This window comes from Myiozetetes cayanensis, unplaced genomic scaffold, assembly GCF_022539395.1.
Source record: "Myiozetetes cayanensis isolate MyiCay16 unplaced genomic scaffold, myiCay2020 scf17, whole genome shotgun sequence".
NCBI classification, from domain to species: domain Eukaryota; kingdom Metazoa; phylum Chordata; class Aves; order Passeriformes; family Tyrannidae; genus Myiozetetes; species Myiozetetes cayanensis.
Window position 1 is genome coordinate 11339565 of NW_026087378.1, and position 16590 is coordinate 11356154.

The window sequence follows — 16590 nt, forward strand, 5'->3', positions numbered from 1 at the left end:
GCCGCAGTGCGCGGAGCCGCCGATCGCCGCCGCAGCCCCGCGGCCGCAGCTCGCCGTGAGCGGGGGCGCCCGGGGCGGGGAGCGGGGACGAAGCGGGGCCATGGGGGTGGATCGGCGGGGCGGGCGGGGCAGGAGGGACAAGGCCACCGCCATGGCTGGGGGAGCGGGACGGGCGGGGCGGGACTCGAACCCGCGGCCAGGCCGGGGGTTGTGGGGGGCTCAGACTCGAACTGGGGCGGGCGGGACTCGAACTGGGGTCCCCGGGGCGGGGGGCTCGCGGGACCCCCGCGGCGGCCGCGCTTGGCCCCCCAGGCCTCCGCTCTCCCACCGCGCCGTGCGCGCAGGGCCGGACGTGACTGGCCGCGTTCAATTTGTCACGCGGCCATTGGCTGGCGGGGGGCGGGCGGCGCGTGACGTCAGCGCGCGGCGCGGCGCGGCCGGCGGCCATTTATAGGCGCGGAGCGGGCGCTGCGCACTCGGAGCAGAGCGGGCGCGCACCGGGAGCGCTTCGCGGCCGCATCGCGCCCCATCCCGCCGGGAGCGCCCCGAAACACCCCGCGCCGCCGCCATCCGCCTCCCCCGCCCGCCACTGAGCTCTTTTTTTTTTTTTTCCCTTTCTTCCTTCCCGCTTGTCGCGCAGCGCCCGAGCGCCCCCTTCCTCCTCTCCCCACCTCCGCCCAGCTTTGTTCTCGCGGCCCCTGCGGGGAAGGCGCGGCCGAGATGGACCCTTGTCACACCGAGGAGACGGAGGGCGAGATCCCCGGCTTGGGTAAGGCCCGGCGGCGGCGGGGGGGGGAGGGATTGGTGTGGGAGGGAGGGGCGGGCGGTCCCTGGCGGAGATGCCGCGCAGGCCCCGCGATGGCGGCGGCGCCGCTGAGGGGCCTCGGCCGGGCCGCGTGCGCAGCTCGGGCCCCCCCGCCCCGCGTGCGCCGCGCGGGCGGGGCCGGGCCGGGCCGGGAGCTCTCGGGGTCGCTGTCCCGCCCCCGCCGCGCCCGCAGGGCCCTCCCCGCAACGGGAGGGGTGGCGGTGGGTTGGGGGGAATTCGCGTGCGGGGGGAAGGAGTGCGGGGGAAGGGGGGGTTGTGAGATCGTAATCGAGATAAGCGCGAATTACAGTTTATTACAGGTTTAACGTCCGGCCTTTAGTAGCGTTAAGGCCGGTGGGAACGGCCGCACGGTTAAGCAGAAGTTGAAAGTAAAGGTTTTTCCGGACGCCATAACAGTCTCGTCTTAAAATGGTGAACCCGTGCCAGTTATTGCAAAACAACCCCGCTCAGCGCCTGCTATCTGTTTACTGGGTGTCAGCCATTGACAACCGCTGAGCTCCCCCGCGGGGGCAGACACCTCATAGGCAGTAGGACTTTTAAATCTTTATTTAACAGCGGAGAATACACAATTAAAAAAAAAAAAAAAAACATTATGGAAGCGCCCCATATTTGTTCATTTTAGCTATACAGAAAACTATCAAAACCCACGCAAGTCAGGCAGGGGAAAAAAAGCCCAAACGATATCTTACATTTCAGTCTTGCCTTAAAATAAGCTATACAGTGCATTTGGTTAAAGTAAATTCGTGAACGCACTGATTGTTAAGTCTAAATCTTGAACTTCAGGGACTTGTTCGAATTAATTTTCCATCTTCTTAAGAAGTCAGGAAAGACTTGACCTGTCAAGAAGAAGAAAGTATATATAATATTTGATACATTAAAAGCTGAAATATCAGGCTTTTCCCTTTGTTTGGGAACAAATGGCTTGTTACTATACGGTATCCAGAGATGTTTTGCCCTTATATTTTTAATTCATGACCTGAAATGCTGGTGGCCTTTCAGTGGGGCAAGGTTAAAGGTGGCATGTCTGAGTATAGTCTGTGCAGAACTCCCTAAGCTGGTAATTGCTGGTTTCCATGAGGATATGAGAAATACCTCCACAACTGAACATTGCGCTCCCCTCCCTGGTTTATTTAGATTTATTTAATGGTGGGAATTAGGTTTGGCTTGAAGGAGTCATTCTGCAGTAATCTCAAATTGATGACCCAGAACAAGATGGAGGAAATGGCTTATAGGGTATGCTAGGAGAGCACATCCCCATGCTTTTAAGGAGTTCTGGTGGGTTTTTTTTTTGCCATGGCCTGGGCACACAGCATACTGCTCCAGCATTTACTTCCTGAGGCTTGCCTTTCCTTGGAACTGGTAAACACCATTTTAACTCAGGTGACCTCTTTACTGCCACCTTGTTTCCTCAAATGGCTGTTTACTCTCCTTCCCAACTCTACTTGGAAGTTTCACTTCATGCATTTGGAACTCTCCTCAGGAAACTGAGCCCCATGCATAACCTTTGTCAGATGTGTTGTGTGAGGGGGCAGAAATATCTCGAAGGAGAGTGATTGTACAAACCCCAAACAAGCACTTCATCACAAATTTTAAGATTGTAAATTGATAACTACAGAAGAAAAGCAGATACAGAGAAACAAGATTTGCTACTTACCTTATCGATCAGGTACTGCTGTTTAATCTCATCGTTCTTAAAGTCTTCATTAACATCCAAAACCAGAATAGGAATCTCTTTTAGGTTCTCAAAATCAACTCTGTTAAATGGAAGAACACGGCATAAATTATTGTGCTTAAGACTCCAGCGCTTTAGTTGCTTTCCAAGGGTGCAGCATTAGTCAGATTACCACGTGCACCTGAGATGTTAATGCTGATGGCCATGACTTAAGAATAAAGCCCAAGTCAAGTTTGTCCTTAATTGCTCTTGTGTAACCCAGTCAGTGTGGTATCACCACAACTTCCATATATTTCACAAATCTGGGCTCTTAGTATCAATTTGTTATGTACAAGTAGGGGGAAAAGATAGTTTGTTTTTAACTTTGGCTTCCTTTATCTCATTCTTTTTGTCACGGAATCAATCACCAGGAATTGATTCTGTAAGAATGAGTATTTTTTTAAAGTATCATCCTGTGTCTTCCCCCACCTAATCCGTTTATTAATATGCATTTTTAAAGCTTCCTTGCATGGGGATGGCCTCTTTAACAGGTTATAAGACTGGTATTTAAAATGTCTTAAAGATAAGCAAGACCATTTTGGCTTCATTTTAAGAACAGATGGGAGCAGTAGTTGTGCAACTGGGTGTATTTTTCTCTTCGACCAGTAGTTATTCTTCTAAGTGTGGAAATGTAGTAATTGTGCTGAACAACATTCTAGCTTGTGCTTGCAGACTTCAAGTGATTCTATGAAAAACACAGGAAATGCTTGCTTACAAGTTTGGAATGCTTACACAACATAAGCGTTCCCAAAATTCCACACTATGCACTGCTTTCTGTCTCTGAAGCCTTTGGGTAATTCTACATCAAACTTAGGAAAGTAGATGTGACTGATAATGTACTTTTCCTAGAATTGTAACACTTCTCAGTCAGTAGAGTATTTTGGGCTCCTCTAGGGGAAAACCTGAAGTCTGCTTTCATGTTTAGAGATCCCTTAGATGGGAAAGCTGGTTAAGAATAAGGAAGTTGGGGCAAGGTGTGCAGAGATCACTCAATTGTTGATTAGATTGCTTGTGTGTAACAGTGTCTGCCAAAAGCCTTTCTGATTAAATATTAATCCTGTCTTCAAAAATTGTTGGAATATAGTCCTGCAAGTTTAAAGGTAGTTGGGACCTTGCCCCCCCCATACACTGGAACACAAAGCTGCTTAGTAAGTGACTTCTGTGATTGGCCATTGAACGCTATTTTAACTGCCCTATTCCTGTGCCCTTCCAATTAGCAAAATCCATATCCTTGCTGGAGTTACAGCTATAAAGCTTCCTCGTTGGAGCTAATGCTTAACAAAGGTTTCAAATTAGATGAAGTTGCATCTTTGAAAACTGAGAAGTGAATCTAAAAATAAATCCTTTCAAGTGTGCCTGAGTGAAGCTAGACTTAAACTTGTGTTTTATCAAGTTTAGCATAAAGCTGGAAGAACCTTGCCTACAAGCTGAAACTTGCTACAGAAAATGGGTGCCTACCTCATAGTCCTTTCTTGGAGCCAGGTTTCATGTTTATAGTGGAGGTTTTCCAAATACTCAAGCTCAATTCCTTGTTCCTCTTCTCTTCCCCTCATCTGTAGCCTTTCCATGCATTTCTGGAAAAAGAAGTATAAATGTGGTCATTAATCATGTGTTGTAGGTTAAATCAGCTCAAAGGATCAAGTAGTCCTTAACTCAGGAAGACTAATGCTGGACATTAGTGAGCATTAATTTTAAATGCTTGGCTGAACATAAACGAGTTAAGTCTGGAATAACTTTTTTGTATTCTCTTAAGCTTCTGGAAAATGAAGTTGGAACTGAAAAACTTTAATGTTCAGTGAGCATACCTGAGGTGTGGTTCTGAGGTAGATCATGCCATCCAGTTCTATATCTGATTGAAACTGATTCAAGAGCCATGTGTGCCAGTCCTGATAAATAGACCACTCTGTTTCATTGATGTTCCCAGATTCAAACAGGTTAGAAGCAAATACATATCTGCAACGAAAGACATCAGTCTCATGCCAGGAATGACAAAAATGATCTACCAAAACACTTGCCACTAGAACAGAATCATGGTACTGAAAAAATGTCTGCCCTTCTGCAGATATTATTTTAATATCAAGTGTTTCTCCAGCTCTGTATCTTTAAAGACCTGGAGCTGTTAATGTGAGTTCTTGCTGTGCTGCAGGAATAATTACCTGTCACTGTACACAGATCTCTCAAAAAATTGCACTGGATGTTCTGCTTCATGTAGCTTTGCTGAGACCGGTTTTAACTGTGCTCTTACTCGGCTCAGGCAAGCGTAAGTCTGAAAGGTGTAAGCCCATCTTGTGGGTTTGTCGTACAGCATTTGAAGCAGATTTCCTCCACTCTTCTGAGATGTTGAAAGTTCCTAGGAGGCAAGAGAAAAATCAGCATATTTGCAGGATTTTATTCCCTTTTCTCAATCTAGAATTCTGGTTTGTTAAAGTGAGAATTCATGGCCTTGGTTTTTTGTGTTGTGTTTTGGGTTGGTTTGTTGGTTTTGGTTGGTTGGTTGTTTTTTGTGGTGTGTTTTTTTTTTTGTTTGTTTGTTTGTTTGTTTTGTTTTTTTTTTTATTTTTGTAAGGAAAATGCTTAAGCATAAGATCAAAGAGACTTTTTTGTCAGGTGATTGTAGCAGTCATGGTGGGTTCTTTAAGTAGGTTGTTTGTCGAGTTCCAGATTTTAGTGCGATTCTGTGGAGTAGGGATATGATACTCCCAGCAGTTTGTTTGTCCCGACCCACATCCTGCACACCTACCTGATACTCATCCCCGGCTGTCTGGACATTGCACCACTTGGCGATGGGCTCGGGGATGATCTCCCACTCATCACTGTGCTTCTCCAACAGCCTGACAAACGTTGACTTCCCTGCAGCTGCAGGAGATGCGAGAAGTTTACTGAGGGTTGATCAGACCCTTAGTGGTAGTGACGGGTACAGGGGCAGCGATGAGGTTTGAGAGGGGCTGTCGGTGCGGTATTGGGGGCGCGGGGCTCCCGGGGCGAAAACAGCGCTAATCTGCGGCACCAGAAGGGCCGCGCCCGGGCCGGTCGGGCGATAAGGCACCGAGCCGACATTTTAGGAGCTGCGGCGGCGGGCGGAGCTCGGCGGGGCCGGCGGGGGGAGCGCGGGAGCGGCCGCGCAGGCGCCGGGAATTGGCGCGGGCGGGAGCGAACGGGCGGCGCGGCCCGGGGGAGCCCCGCGCGAGTCTCCCTGCGCCTCGGGGGCACCGGCGGGCACCCGGCCGTGGCGGTGCTTCCCCGACGTGGTACCGGCCCCGCTCTGCCCGCAGAGCCGGGCGGACAAGCCCCGCATTGCCCTCCTCTCCTCCTCCGCCATCCCAGCCCCTCGGCGCGCTCCTGTGCTGACCCCCCCGGCCGGCCCCATCCCGTGCCGCCGAGCTCACCGATGTTCCCCTCGATGGAGATCTTCCGGAGGCGTTTCTGGAAGCTGGAGTCGAGGGAGCCGGTGGGGCTCTGGCAGTGCCGCTTGGCGGGGGTGGACATGGCTTTGCGGAGCGGGAGCCCAGGGAGTTCTCAGCGGCTCCCGCGCAGGTTTAAGTATCCCGCCCGCCGGTGGGCGGGATGGCCGCTCCCCGGGAAGAGGCGGAGGCGCTGCCCCCTTCCCGCCGCCCCTTGTACCCCGCTCCTGCTGCCGCGGGGTTCCGAAATGGGCGTTCGGTGGCTGAAATGGAGCAGGACAGCTTTGTGCAGGAAGTGACTATCGCCATTCCACTCACTGAGCAGCTTTGCATTAGTGCAAACGACTGCGCCGTGTGTTCGATGTACAGACGTATCCTGAGTGTATGTGAATTTTTTTTTTTTAAATTTTTTAAAAGTCCTCCAGCTGTGGCCGTTCGGTAGTTGTTAGTGGTCTGGATCGGTGTTTTTAAAGTAAACACCTCAAGCGCTTACATAAGAGATGAGACCGTGCAGGTTTGCAGTTGTTTTTGGTACTGGAGAAGAAACACGCATGGATGAAGGATGTTCATCTAGAGGCTGCTCTAAGGAGCTTCTGGGCTCCAAATAACCCATGTCAGGGGCTGTGTGGAACCCACTCACCTCTGGGCATGAGTCCTCTACCACCTGCATGGGCAAGTTGAAACATGAGCTGCTTGTTCTTTCCAGTGGAAAGAAAGGGCATGGAGGATTCTTAGATGGTGAGTTACTCCTGCCTCTAACTATGAGATTCAGGGTGCAATCTAGCCAGGTCTGGTGTGTTTGGAGGAGACGGGAGGGAGTAAACTTTTCCTTTCTTTTATGATAATTGTGACCCATTGTCTCTTCTCTCCCCATCTCCTCCAAACACACCAGGCTTCAGTGACCGAAGCGAGCAGATTGTTTCACGTGGGGTAGCGTCAGCATTTGAAGCTGGTAAGTGCTAGTTCCCACACACCTCTGTGTGCAGCCAGAGCCCCCTCGCTGTCGGTGCGGGCCGAGCGTCGGCACCGGGACCGGCCCGGGCGGGCGCTGTGAGGGTGAGGGGGGGGCTGAGGGCGCGCGGGGCATGCGCAGAGCGGCGCGCGGGGCCGGGGCTTTGTTCGGCGCGCGGGCGGGCGGGCGGCGCGTGCGCACAGGCACGGACAGGCGGCGGCGCGCGCGGGGTGTCCCGGGGGCGGGGCCGGGCCCGCCGGACCCAGCGCGCACGCGCACGGCCCGGCCACGCCGCAGCCGCTCCCGCCGTGAGCGGTGCCGGGGCGGCGGCGCTCGGTGCCCTGAGCTCTGTGCCCGCTCCACACACGCACACGTCGCTCTCCCCGAACCCGCCGCGGGCGCTACGCCATCACCGGGGGCACACGGGCCCACCAGGGCGGCGTCCGGGCCCGCGCTCTTTGTGCGGCGGAAGGCCCGGCCCAGCGGAAGCACCCGCCGCCATTTCCTAGCGCGCTCTCGCCACAGGCTCGCCCGCTCGCTGCCGCCTGACCGGGACTAGGCGCTCTCCGGACAGCGGATCAGGCTCGGAGCCCTAGAACCAGCGCGGAGCCCCACCATGTGTGCGTGCGGGGAAGGGGCAGGGCGCGGGCCGGGGGCGGGAGCGGCACCGTGAGAGTGAGGCGGCAGCGCCCGAGGAAGAGGAGGCTCGGGGAGGGCCGGGGCACAGGCCAGGGGGGCCGCCGGGCGCTCTGAGGGGGTGCGGGTGGCGGCCGTGCTGAGCACGAGTCTCAAAGGGCCCGTTCTGGTCTTCTCCAGCAACCACAGAAGCCGAGACGGAGCAGAGCCTCACCCCCAATGTGATGCTGAACACGGAGAGCAGCGAGGGATACGTGGTGAAAGTCCGGGGGCTGCCTTGGTCCTGCTCCACCGAGGAAGTGCAGAGGTTCTTCTCCGGTAAGTGGGGCCGGGGAGGGGTTGGGGTGTTGAAGAGGGGCCGGGCTCTGTTGTCTGGGTCCGGGGTCCCTCCCGGGGATGCAGTGGCAGGAACCATTCAGGACCCTGTGAAGTTTGTAACGCAACAAATGCTTCAGGCAGGGCCTGGTGTGCTCGTGTGAGCAGGAACTCCAGACAAAGGGGCTTAGTCTGCACGTTGCTGAGATGGCCACAATTGCCTTCCCTGCTTGAGCAACCAGGAAAGGGAAGCTTCCATTTTAAAGAAAACGTCAAAATTCTTGCTGGAGATTAAACCAAATCAGTTTAGTTCTCAGTTTATCTTAGTTATCAGTTTAGTGTTGCTCGAACAGGCTCTCTTGTGAAGTGTTCAGTGTATGTGTCCTTGCCCCGAATAATTAGCATTCTGCAGTAATGAATAGTAGTGAGAAATACATGCTTTCTGCAGTGGCTGGAGATTTTAAAGCTGCTTCAGGAATTTGATGAATTGGACTTGGTTCTGATTTAATCTATTATACTGATCGCTGTTACTGCTTATTTGTCTTAAGCTGATGAGAAAATTAAGATCCAAAGCAGATAGTGCATTTAACTTGAGGTAGAGAAAAGCTTTGAAAATTGATAGGTAATTTGCAGTTGCTAATCTGTAGGTTTGACTAGGAGAGTTACTTAATTTTAGTTAACCTCTTTGGTAATTGTAAGGTTGTAACAAGAAGACTGCTACCTTTGTCATCTTGATACAACTTGATAGTTCCTGCTACATTTTTCTTTTTTAGAGTGTATGCAGCTTGTCACAGTGTTCCTGTAATTATTAATATTCTGGCCTTCTTGTTTCATTTTCAGATTGCAAAATTCTGAACGGGGCTCTGGGTATCCGTTTCATCTACACCAGAGAGGGCAGGCCAAGTGGAGAAGCATTTGCTGAACTTGAATCCGAGGAGGATGTGAAATTGGCCCTGAAAAAGGACAGAGAGACAATGGGACACAGATATGTTGAAGGTTTGACTCAGTTGGTCTAGTACCTGACTACATGTGTTTGTGCTTGATGGGATTTTGGTTAATTGCTTCTCTGTCTCTTTAAAATGCATGTAGAAGGACAAACGGACTTGTATATCATAAGTTGACTAGTTTCAAGGCAAATGACTTTTAAAACCCTTGCTTTTTCCAGAATGCATTAATTCTAAGTGCCTTTTACAGTTTTCAAGTCAAACAACGTTGAAATGGATTGGGTTCTGAAGCATACTGGTCCCAACAGCCCTGATACAGCTAATGATGGTTTTGTACGTCTTAGAGGACTCCCATTTGGCTGTAGTAAAGAAGAAATTGTACAGTTTTTTTCAGGTATGTGGGATAAAAGTAGTAGCTATAGCACTATTGGTTTATGCTAAAAAAATAAAACCCAACAAACCAAAGAAGCACGGATTGCCCTGTAGTCCTTCCAGCAGTATTTATGAGTATTAAAACCCCAATTTTTTACTAGTTACATATGCTTGAGGGATCCATTGGATCAATTCCTGAAGTACCTGATAATCATTTAGGGAATACCAAGGAGCTACTCAGATTTATACTTAGTGGGACGTATTGTTCCATGTAAGGATTGCAGAAAACAAGTGTCTTGCCTTTGCAATTAAAGTGAACAGTTCAGGTGAGAGGATTCACCCTGTCAGTGAAGGATGTACAACGCCCTCACCTCTGGACTCTGTGTGAGGAGAAGGATCTGAGCAAGGGCAGGCATTGTCCATGGCTTCTTCCAAACATAGATTTAGTATTGAATGAAATTCCAGAGAAAAACAACCTGTTGAACTCTACCCAAATGCAGGTTTCCAGATTTGCCCCCTTTTCTTTCTATGGGGAAAAAAAAGAAACCCTTGATTTTACCTAGTTCATAGTTTTTATGGATGAAGAGATAATGTTTTATTTTGACTAATTTTTACTTTTTTTGCAGCTATTGTATGTTTTAGAAACTGGAATTACAAACTATTAAAAATGCCTAAGAGTAAAAGCTGTTGATTTCTTTAGGATTTCATTTGGTAGTATTTTCAAAATAGATTTCTAAATGTTTTGCTATAACAAGATATAATTGAACTTACTGTTTTGTTTTAAAATACAGTAGAAATATTTCCAATTTTACATCTTCAGAACTTGTTTTTTGTTTTCTGAATCGGTGATATGAACAAGCAATTTCTAAGCATGTGCATTTTAAGCTGTTTTTTTCTTACTTGGTGAAATAATTCAAGCTTTAAAAACTGTTACTGTGCTTAATATACAAACTATGCCTCTTCTGTTCAGGAACTAATACTTTAAAATTATTTCATGATTTTTTTCTTAATTAAGCACTCCTAAAGATAAAAAAAAATCAATGCTGAAACTTGGTGTTTGCATAAGACTAATTATTTTACCTGAGTGACCTCTAGTAAAATTACTTGTTCTATATAAAGCTGTTTACTTTGCTGTGTTTGAATTTAAGTTCTCTTAAAAAAAGTTCATCTTAAGTACTTTCACAGAATTGAAGAGGTTTGTAATAATATGTGAGGTTCTTAATGCACCCTGCATTAGATGCCATCTCTGAGGAGTTGTTGCTGACACTCAGAGCATTTCTGTGCTCTGCAGGGTGGGTTAAGAACCTGAACTGAATGGTATGTGATCGTGGAGCTCTTTGTTGACGTGCCTTTTTTTTCTTCTGGTGTTCTAGAATCAACATACCATTCACTTAAAAGTGTTTAAATTCTGGTGTTTTTAAAGCTATAAGAAAAAACTCATGACTGGGCTTGTGATGTTAATATTGCCCCCCTACTGGGGTTATTTGTCCTTGGGTTGAAGGGTTGGAAATCGTGCCAAATGGGATAACATTGCCGGTGGACTTCCAGGGGAGGAGTACGGGGGAGGCCTTCGTGCAGTTTGCTTCACAGGAAATAGCTGAAAAGGCTCTAAAGAAACACAAGGAAAGAATAGGGCACAGGTGGGGATGGATGGTTGGTTGGCTCTGTCACTTTTCTTATGGTAAACAATTAAATCCATATTCTCTCTTCTGAAAGTGTTAATGTCCAAATCAAAACAGTATTTTGGTCCCTAACTTGGTGATGAGTAAAGCCATTGATTTCTAAGTCTGTGGCACAGACTGTTTGGATCTACCCAAAAATGCAAGATAAAATTGGCTGAACTAAAGTGTGCTTTGAAACCTGAGTAATAACAGGAGTGCAAAACTTATAGCTTGGAAGTGACAAAGTTGAGAGACTATGGCTTTAACTTCTCAAATAGCACCAATTCTGCCTTTAGCTCTAAAGACATGCACAGTACTCTTACTACCATAAGAAAATGTGATACTTTCTAAACTTGTTTTATAAGTTGAAATGTAACAAATTTACTTACTGTATTAATCTTCAATGTAATAAGCATAGCTTTCAAGAAATTGTCACAAAGGGTTTTTATTCTATTTTACTTGTGACTATTTTTCATTGAAGCATGCACCTTTTGCCTACGCTGAATCACTGAAGCATAGGCTGGGTTCATTAGTACATGCAGAGCTTTTTGTGGCATCCTGATGGGTTAAACTCTTGGTGGAGACCAGGTTTTTAACCCTCTGTTTCCATTGCCTCGAGCAAAATGGTGCTGAGTTGAGTGGACACCAGTCCCTCCTACGTTTTTTGACTAACACCTTAAATTGGGGGGAGGTGGGTGGGGAATCAGTACTGCTCCCCCACCCTTAAGGCTGGGATACTGCCAAGTATGAGGAGCACATAAACCCTTCAGTAATTTTAATTTCTTGAAAATACACTGATTTGATTGTAATGTAGCGTAAAATAGAATGTCATTGCCTACATAACGTAAGGAAACCTGGCTTAAAATTACCGCCAGTGTCAAGGCTATGACTAAATGGCTTGTTGTAATGTGAAGTTGTGAGGTGTTTGTGGAAGGAATCAAAGACTGACTTGCTCCTGTGGAAACACTTGTAGGTACATTGAGATCTTCAAGAGTAGCCGAGCAGAGGTGCGCACTCACTACGACCCTCCACGCAAGCTGTTGGCAATGCAGAGACCTGGTCCGTACGACAGGCCCGGTCTTACGCGCGGATATAACAGCCTGGGTAGAGGAAGTAGCTTGGAGAGAATGAGGCGTGGAGCCTACGGAGGAGGTAAGTGCACAGAGTCCGAGGGAGCTGCTTGTATGAAAAGCAGCGACACTTGGACCTGGGAGTGTCTTCCCTGCTTTGTAACTGCTGGTTTGTATGTGTCCTTGGCTTTAGTTCTTGTAGAAGAAATGAGACTTTGTAAACTGTTGTTTGCAGTGTGTACGTGTGTATTTGGATCTTTCTGTAGTCGAAATGAACGTTTCTTTGGATCTTTGTGTAGTTGAAATGAACATGTCCAATCTGTTTCTAGGTTATGGAGGTTATGATGACTACAATGGGTATAATGATGGCTATGGGTTTGGTTCTGATAGATTTGGAAGAGGTAAGAGATCTCTAATAGGAACAGTAACTGAACTTACGACATGTGTCAAAAGAAACTAAAATACATCTGAAAGACCTAGAATGGACTCTTTTCTCTGCAGGGATGTCGGACCACAGGTACGGCGACGGATCGTCCACCTTCCAGAGCACCACTGGCCACTGCGTCCACATGCGAGGTCTGCCCTACAGAGCCACGGAGAATGACATCTACAACGTGAGTCCCAAACGCTGCTCCCTTTCCTCGTGCATGGCTTCGGGTCCTGTGGTCCTGGCTGGACATGCCAGCTGCACTGCATGCAGCTGGAGTGTTCATCCGGAGGACAGGGCTGCTGGTAACCCCCAGCTGTTGCATTGGTGCGTTTTAATCTGTGTGACTGTTCCGTGTGTAGTTCTTCTCACCTCTGAACCCTGTAAGAGTACACATTGAAATCGGACCAGATGGCAGAGTAACTGGAGAGGCAGACGTTGAATTTGCTACTCACGAGGATGCAGTGGCCGCAATGTCCAAAGACAAAGCAAATATGCGTAAGTCCGGCTGCTCGGAATAGGTGGATTTAGGGAAATGACAGCAGTGCAGCTGTAGGGCATGTGCTGTCACTGGAATGCCAAAGATTTTACTGCAGCTTCACTTGTGTTGAGACAAGCTGCATGGGCGTGGTGTGAAATACTCTCATGGCAAAACTTTCTTTTTTCAGAACACAGATATGTAGAACTCTTCCTGAACTCTACAGCAGGAGGAACTGGTGGTGCCTATGGCAGTCAGATGATGGGAGCAATGGGTATGTGTGACAGTCTCAGTGCACTTTTAAACAGGCACTTGCTATTGAAGGAAGCTGGCTTGTTTTGTACAGCTCCTGCTTATTCTGTGCCTGGCATCAAAACTGAAATTCAACATTCTGTCTTAATCACACAGTCAAGGAATCGGAAGGGGTAGTCCAAGATTGGAACACTAGCACACTGGCAGGTATATAAACCTTTTGGGAATATATTTGACAATTATTAGGTTAAATAAATGGTGGGGTGGGGTGGCTGGTGGGATGAGTGGCTTCTGGGATTGTGGTGGTGCAAAAGTGGGAGCTTCCTCCTGTCCTTTTATTCTCCTTCCCCCCTCCCTTTTTGGGACATAGTCTGGTGATGGAGGATGTATCTGTGGCATGTGACCTGCCATTCAAGCTTGGTCTTCTTGATGGTGAGGGAGAAAAGTATTTGGAGTTGGGGAGAGATGGCCTGAATTGCTCTATCAAACCCCAAAATTGTTTAAAAATCTAAAATGTCTGTTAGCAACACAAGTCTGTTGCTGTTGTGTTTTTAAGGCAGATACCCTCTTGACACCCAACTGGGCTGGTTTCTCAGAGGTGAGGGTGGGCTTGGTTTCTGGGGGGTGCTCTCTTCTCGGGTGCTAGGGTGGTGGGTGGGTACTGCTGCTTCTGTAGTACTCTGGTTGTGAAATGTTTGAAGTCTAATGCTGATACTTGAACTATAGAAGAGCTTTGTAGGGGTGATGTACAGGTGATGAGGTGAAGAGTAGCTGTTAGTGAGCTTAAGCAGTGCTGTGGTGCACAACCAGTCTGGAGCAGGAATAAGACCATTGGGACCATATACAAACCCAGTTAATGAGCTGGTGCAGTTCTGGACAGGCAGCACCAGTCCTGTATGAGGTCATTTAAAGCTCAGTTTAAGTCTTTTTGGGGTGTCTTACGTATAAATGCAGACCAAGCCTGTTCTGTATAGTCCCGAAAAACTGCAAAAGTAAAAGCAATTTTTGAAGTCCCATGTGGTTGGAGGGATGTTTTAGAAACCTGATGGCTTTCCTTGAGGTTGTTACCTTGTATACTTATAGCTCCCTGGGTGTGAGAGAGGTTGTGCCAGAGTGCTGGGGCTGTTGGGTGCGGGATGGGTTTGTTGATGATGAGCAGACCTTGACAGGCAAGTTCTTAACGTTTTTATCCTTAACTTGGAAGGAAGCCAATCCAGTTATGGTGCTCCAGGCAGCCAGCAGCTGAGTGGAGGTTATGGAGGAGGATATGGAGGTCAAAGCAGCATGAGTGGCTATGGTAAGAGCATTTCTTTGCTGGTTTCAGGTGGGCTGGGTGCTGCTGGCTTAACATGCCCTTCACTGGTGTTGGAGGGTTGTGCTACAGCCTGGGCAGCACAAGCCCTGAAAGATGTGGCTGTTGTGAATGTTAAAAAAAAAAAATACAAAACAACAAGTGGATAATTGGGGGGGATCTATTCAAAAGAAAAATGGGAAGCTGAGGGAGGAAATGTGGAAAATTACTCTGAAAGGAGTAGGAAATGCCAGTCTCCAGACTTGCATTGCTCTGATCACTTCCTTTCTTAGTCTAAAAGCTGGGGACCAGCTTTGTTTCAACAAAGTACAAATGGGGGGGAGAGGGGATGTGGGAGGCTGGGTCCTCCCCATGCCCCCAGAGCGGTGCTAAAGCTCTGGATTGGGAAGGGGGGTGATGCAGAGCTCATGCTGTCATTGAACAACCGGTGACTGACTTTGGGTACGGAGCTGTAAACTGACACTTTGCAGCGTTGGGCACGGTAGACGGTATTTACGAGGTGGCCCAGCAAGGACAGGCGTTGGGGCAAGGATGCTTCGAGTCGGCCTGAGGCAGCTGTGAACCTGCTGTCGGTTTCCCCCTCAGACCCCGGGAGCCAGGGCGCCATGAACAGCAGCTACTACAGCAGTGGGAACCGCGCATCCATGGGAGTGAACGGCATGGGCGGCATGTCCAACATGTCCAACATGAGTGGTGGCTGGGGAATGTAACCAATCGCTGACTTTTGGTCGCATCTTTTTTAAAAAACAAAAAAACAAAAAACTAAGTTTAACAGTTTTGCAATACGAGCTTGTGATTTATGCTTTACTGTAAGTGAATTCAGGATTGTTTTAAAACCCTTCAGGTTCAGTATTTTTGAACATACAGAAATGAACATTCATCTAGGATGTAATAACCAAGTAAAGACTTTAACTGTTAAACGATTTGGAGCGTTTCTCAAGTTAGTTTTGTTGTAGGAGTGTATTTAAGCAGTAAGCGTATTTAGGTTAAAGCTGTTTGAATTATGTTAAATGTTGCTCTTATACCATATTACATCCGACACTGTTTTGAATACATGTTGAAAGAGACATGCTTTTTTGTAAAGAACCAATATAGAAGCTGTGTCTGAAAATCAAAGTGAACATTTGGCATGTTAGTTCTAGTTTATTTCTTTTAATATCCTGTAAGGCATGTTAAAGCTTTTTTTTTTTTTTTTAAGTTAATGGGGGAAACATGTTGAGACGCAATACGGCTACTTTAGGATTTTGGTCTTGGTGTTCGTATAAAATTCTGAGGCCTTGATTTAATCTTTCATTGTATTGTGATTTCCTTTTTAGGTGTATTGCGCTAAGTGAAACTTGTTAAATAAATCTTCCTTTTAAAAACTGGAACTCACTCCTTTTTGACCTCCAGCTTCTTGTAACTACACTTGCATCTCTGTCCTGTGTGACTGTAGTGCTCTTGCCATGCAGCTGCTCTGAGCAGCGGCTCCTCTCCCTGAGCGCTGGCCTGTAGTGTTGCAGTGACAATTGGGGGTAGCAAAGGAGGCCACCCCCCTGCTGGGGGTGCCCGCTGTGTGTTGGTTCTAAGCACTGCTTGGCTGTGCCCTGAGCAGGGGTGCTCTGGGCCCTCAAGCTGCTGGGCACGGGTGAGAGGTGATTCTGTACTTTCTTGTAGGCATCAGTGGACTCAGCAGCTTCTGCAACCATGTTTCAATAAATGCAACTTGTAAAACATCCTGCTTAAAGATGTGGTTTTGTAAGCAACTTAGTTACAGCTTTTGTGTTCCCCTGAATAACACAGCATCTGCTTCCCTGCCTTTGCTGTAGTACCTCTGTTTGCCTTTTGTAAGGAACCCTTTTGTCCTCAAGGGTTACACACCTGAGGTCCCTTTCTGCAGTGGAGAAGGTGCTTCTTCTCCAGGGGGAGAGCTGTAAAGGTTGAATCCTGAGCACTGTGTGCTGCAGCCACAGCTCTGTCTGCTGTGATAAAAACCTGGGGGGATGACTGAGGGTCAGAACTGGTGTCTCAGTGGGCTCTGGCAGAGCTGGGGGGATCACAGCTGGGTTTGCACTGTTGCAGGTGGAGCCTTTGGAAGAAGCTCAAGGAGCTGTTCTGGAATCCATGGCTCTCATGAGGCTCTTCTGTGAGTGCTGTTGGGGACAGTGGTGGCTTCACCCTGTTGTCCCTGGGGTGCTGGTGCTCCATAACAAACTGCTCCGGGGCCCGGCTGCTGCTGTGCCCAGTCCTGACA

General features: G+C 48.2%; 3 protein-coding genes across 12 annotated transcripts in view; 1 reads left to right on the forward strand and 2 right to left on the reverse strand.

The window, feature by feature from the left end:
* The window catches only part of CANX (calnexin), a 44959-nt gene extending 44400 nt beyond the window's left edge, over positions 1–559 (reverse strand). The window contains exon 1 of the mRNA XM_050312219.1: positions 555–559. The gene's annotated coding sequence lies outside the window, so the exon portion shown is untranslated. The remainder of the gene's footprint in view (positions 1–554) is intronic.
* On the forward strand, positions 9–15727 carry HNRNPH1 (heterogeneous nuclear ribonucleoprotein H1). Of its 9 annotated transcripts, XM_050312221.1 has the most exons (15): positions 9–55; positions 641–769; positions 6831–6890; positions 7707–7844; positions 8682–8837; positions 9036–9179; positions 10659–10797; positions 11792–11970; positions 12218–12289; positions 12369–12502; positions 12678–12813; positions 12984–13067; positions 13202–13252; positions 14250–14342; positions 14943–15727. In XM_050312221.1, the coding sequence occupies exons 2-15, from the start codon at positions 721–723 to the stop codon at positions 15065–15067; spliced, it is 1560 nt and encodes a 519-aa protein (XP_050168178.1). In that variant the 5' UTR covers positions 9–55; positions 641–720; the 3' UTR covers positions 15068–15727. The 9 variants fall into 9 exon arrangements, with proteins under 9 accessions (XP_050168178.1, XP_050168181.1, XP_050168184.1 ...); XM_050312224.1 differs by lacking the exon at positions 6831–6890 and having other exon boundaries at positions 37–55; XM_050312223.1 differs by lacking the exon at positions 9–55 and having other exon boundaries at positions 596–769; positions 14828–15727.
* Positions 1366–6023, reverse strand: LOC126638388 (deoxycytidine kinase 2). Of its 2 annotated transcripts, XM_050312233.1 has the most exons (7): positions 5924–6023; positions 5278–5393; positions 4694–4887; positions 4343–4490; positions 3996–4111; positions 2481–2580; positions 1366–1662 (listed from the first exon to the last, which is right to left on the reverse strand). In XM_050312233.1, the coding sequence occupies exons 1-7, from the start codon at positions 6021–6023 to the stop codon at positions 1639–1641; spliced, it is 798 nt and encodes a 265-aa protein (XP_050168190.1). In that variant the 3' UTR covers positions 1366–1638. The 2 variants fall into 2 exon arrangements, with proteins under 2 accessions (XP_050168190.1, XP_050168189.1); XM_050312232.1 differs by lacking the exon at positions 1366–1662 and having other exon boundaries at positions 2436–2580.
* Positions 15728–16590: the final 863 nt, after the last annotated feature.

Bases quoted from the DNA above. Each gene is read 5' to 3' on its own strand.
- LOC126638388 (XM_050312232.1), bottom strand. From the start codon at position 6,023: ATGTCCACCCCCGCCAAGCGGCACTGCCAGAGCCCCACCGGCTCCCTC. The intron at 5,394-5,923 runs GTGAGCTCGGCG...CATCTCCTGCAG, and splicing joins CTCCATCGAGGGGAACATCG to CTGCAGGGAAGTCAACGTTT. The intron at 4,491-4,693 runs GTAATTATTCCT...CTTTCGTTGCAG, and splicing joins AGATCTGTGTACAGTGACAG to ATATGTATTTGCTTCTAACC.
- HNRNPH1 (XM_050312221.1), top strand. From the start codon at position 721: ATGGACCCTTGTCACACCGAGGAGACGGAGGGCGAGATCCCCGGCTTG. The intron at 770-6,830 runs GTAAGGCCCGGC...CAAACACACCAG, and splicing joins GGGCGAGATCCCCGGCTTGG to GCTTCAGTGACCGAAGCGAG. The intron at 12,503-12,677 runs GTGAGTCCCAAA...TTCCGTGTGTAG, and splicing joins CGGAGAATGACATCTACAAC to TTCTTCTCACCTCTGAACCC.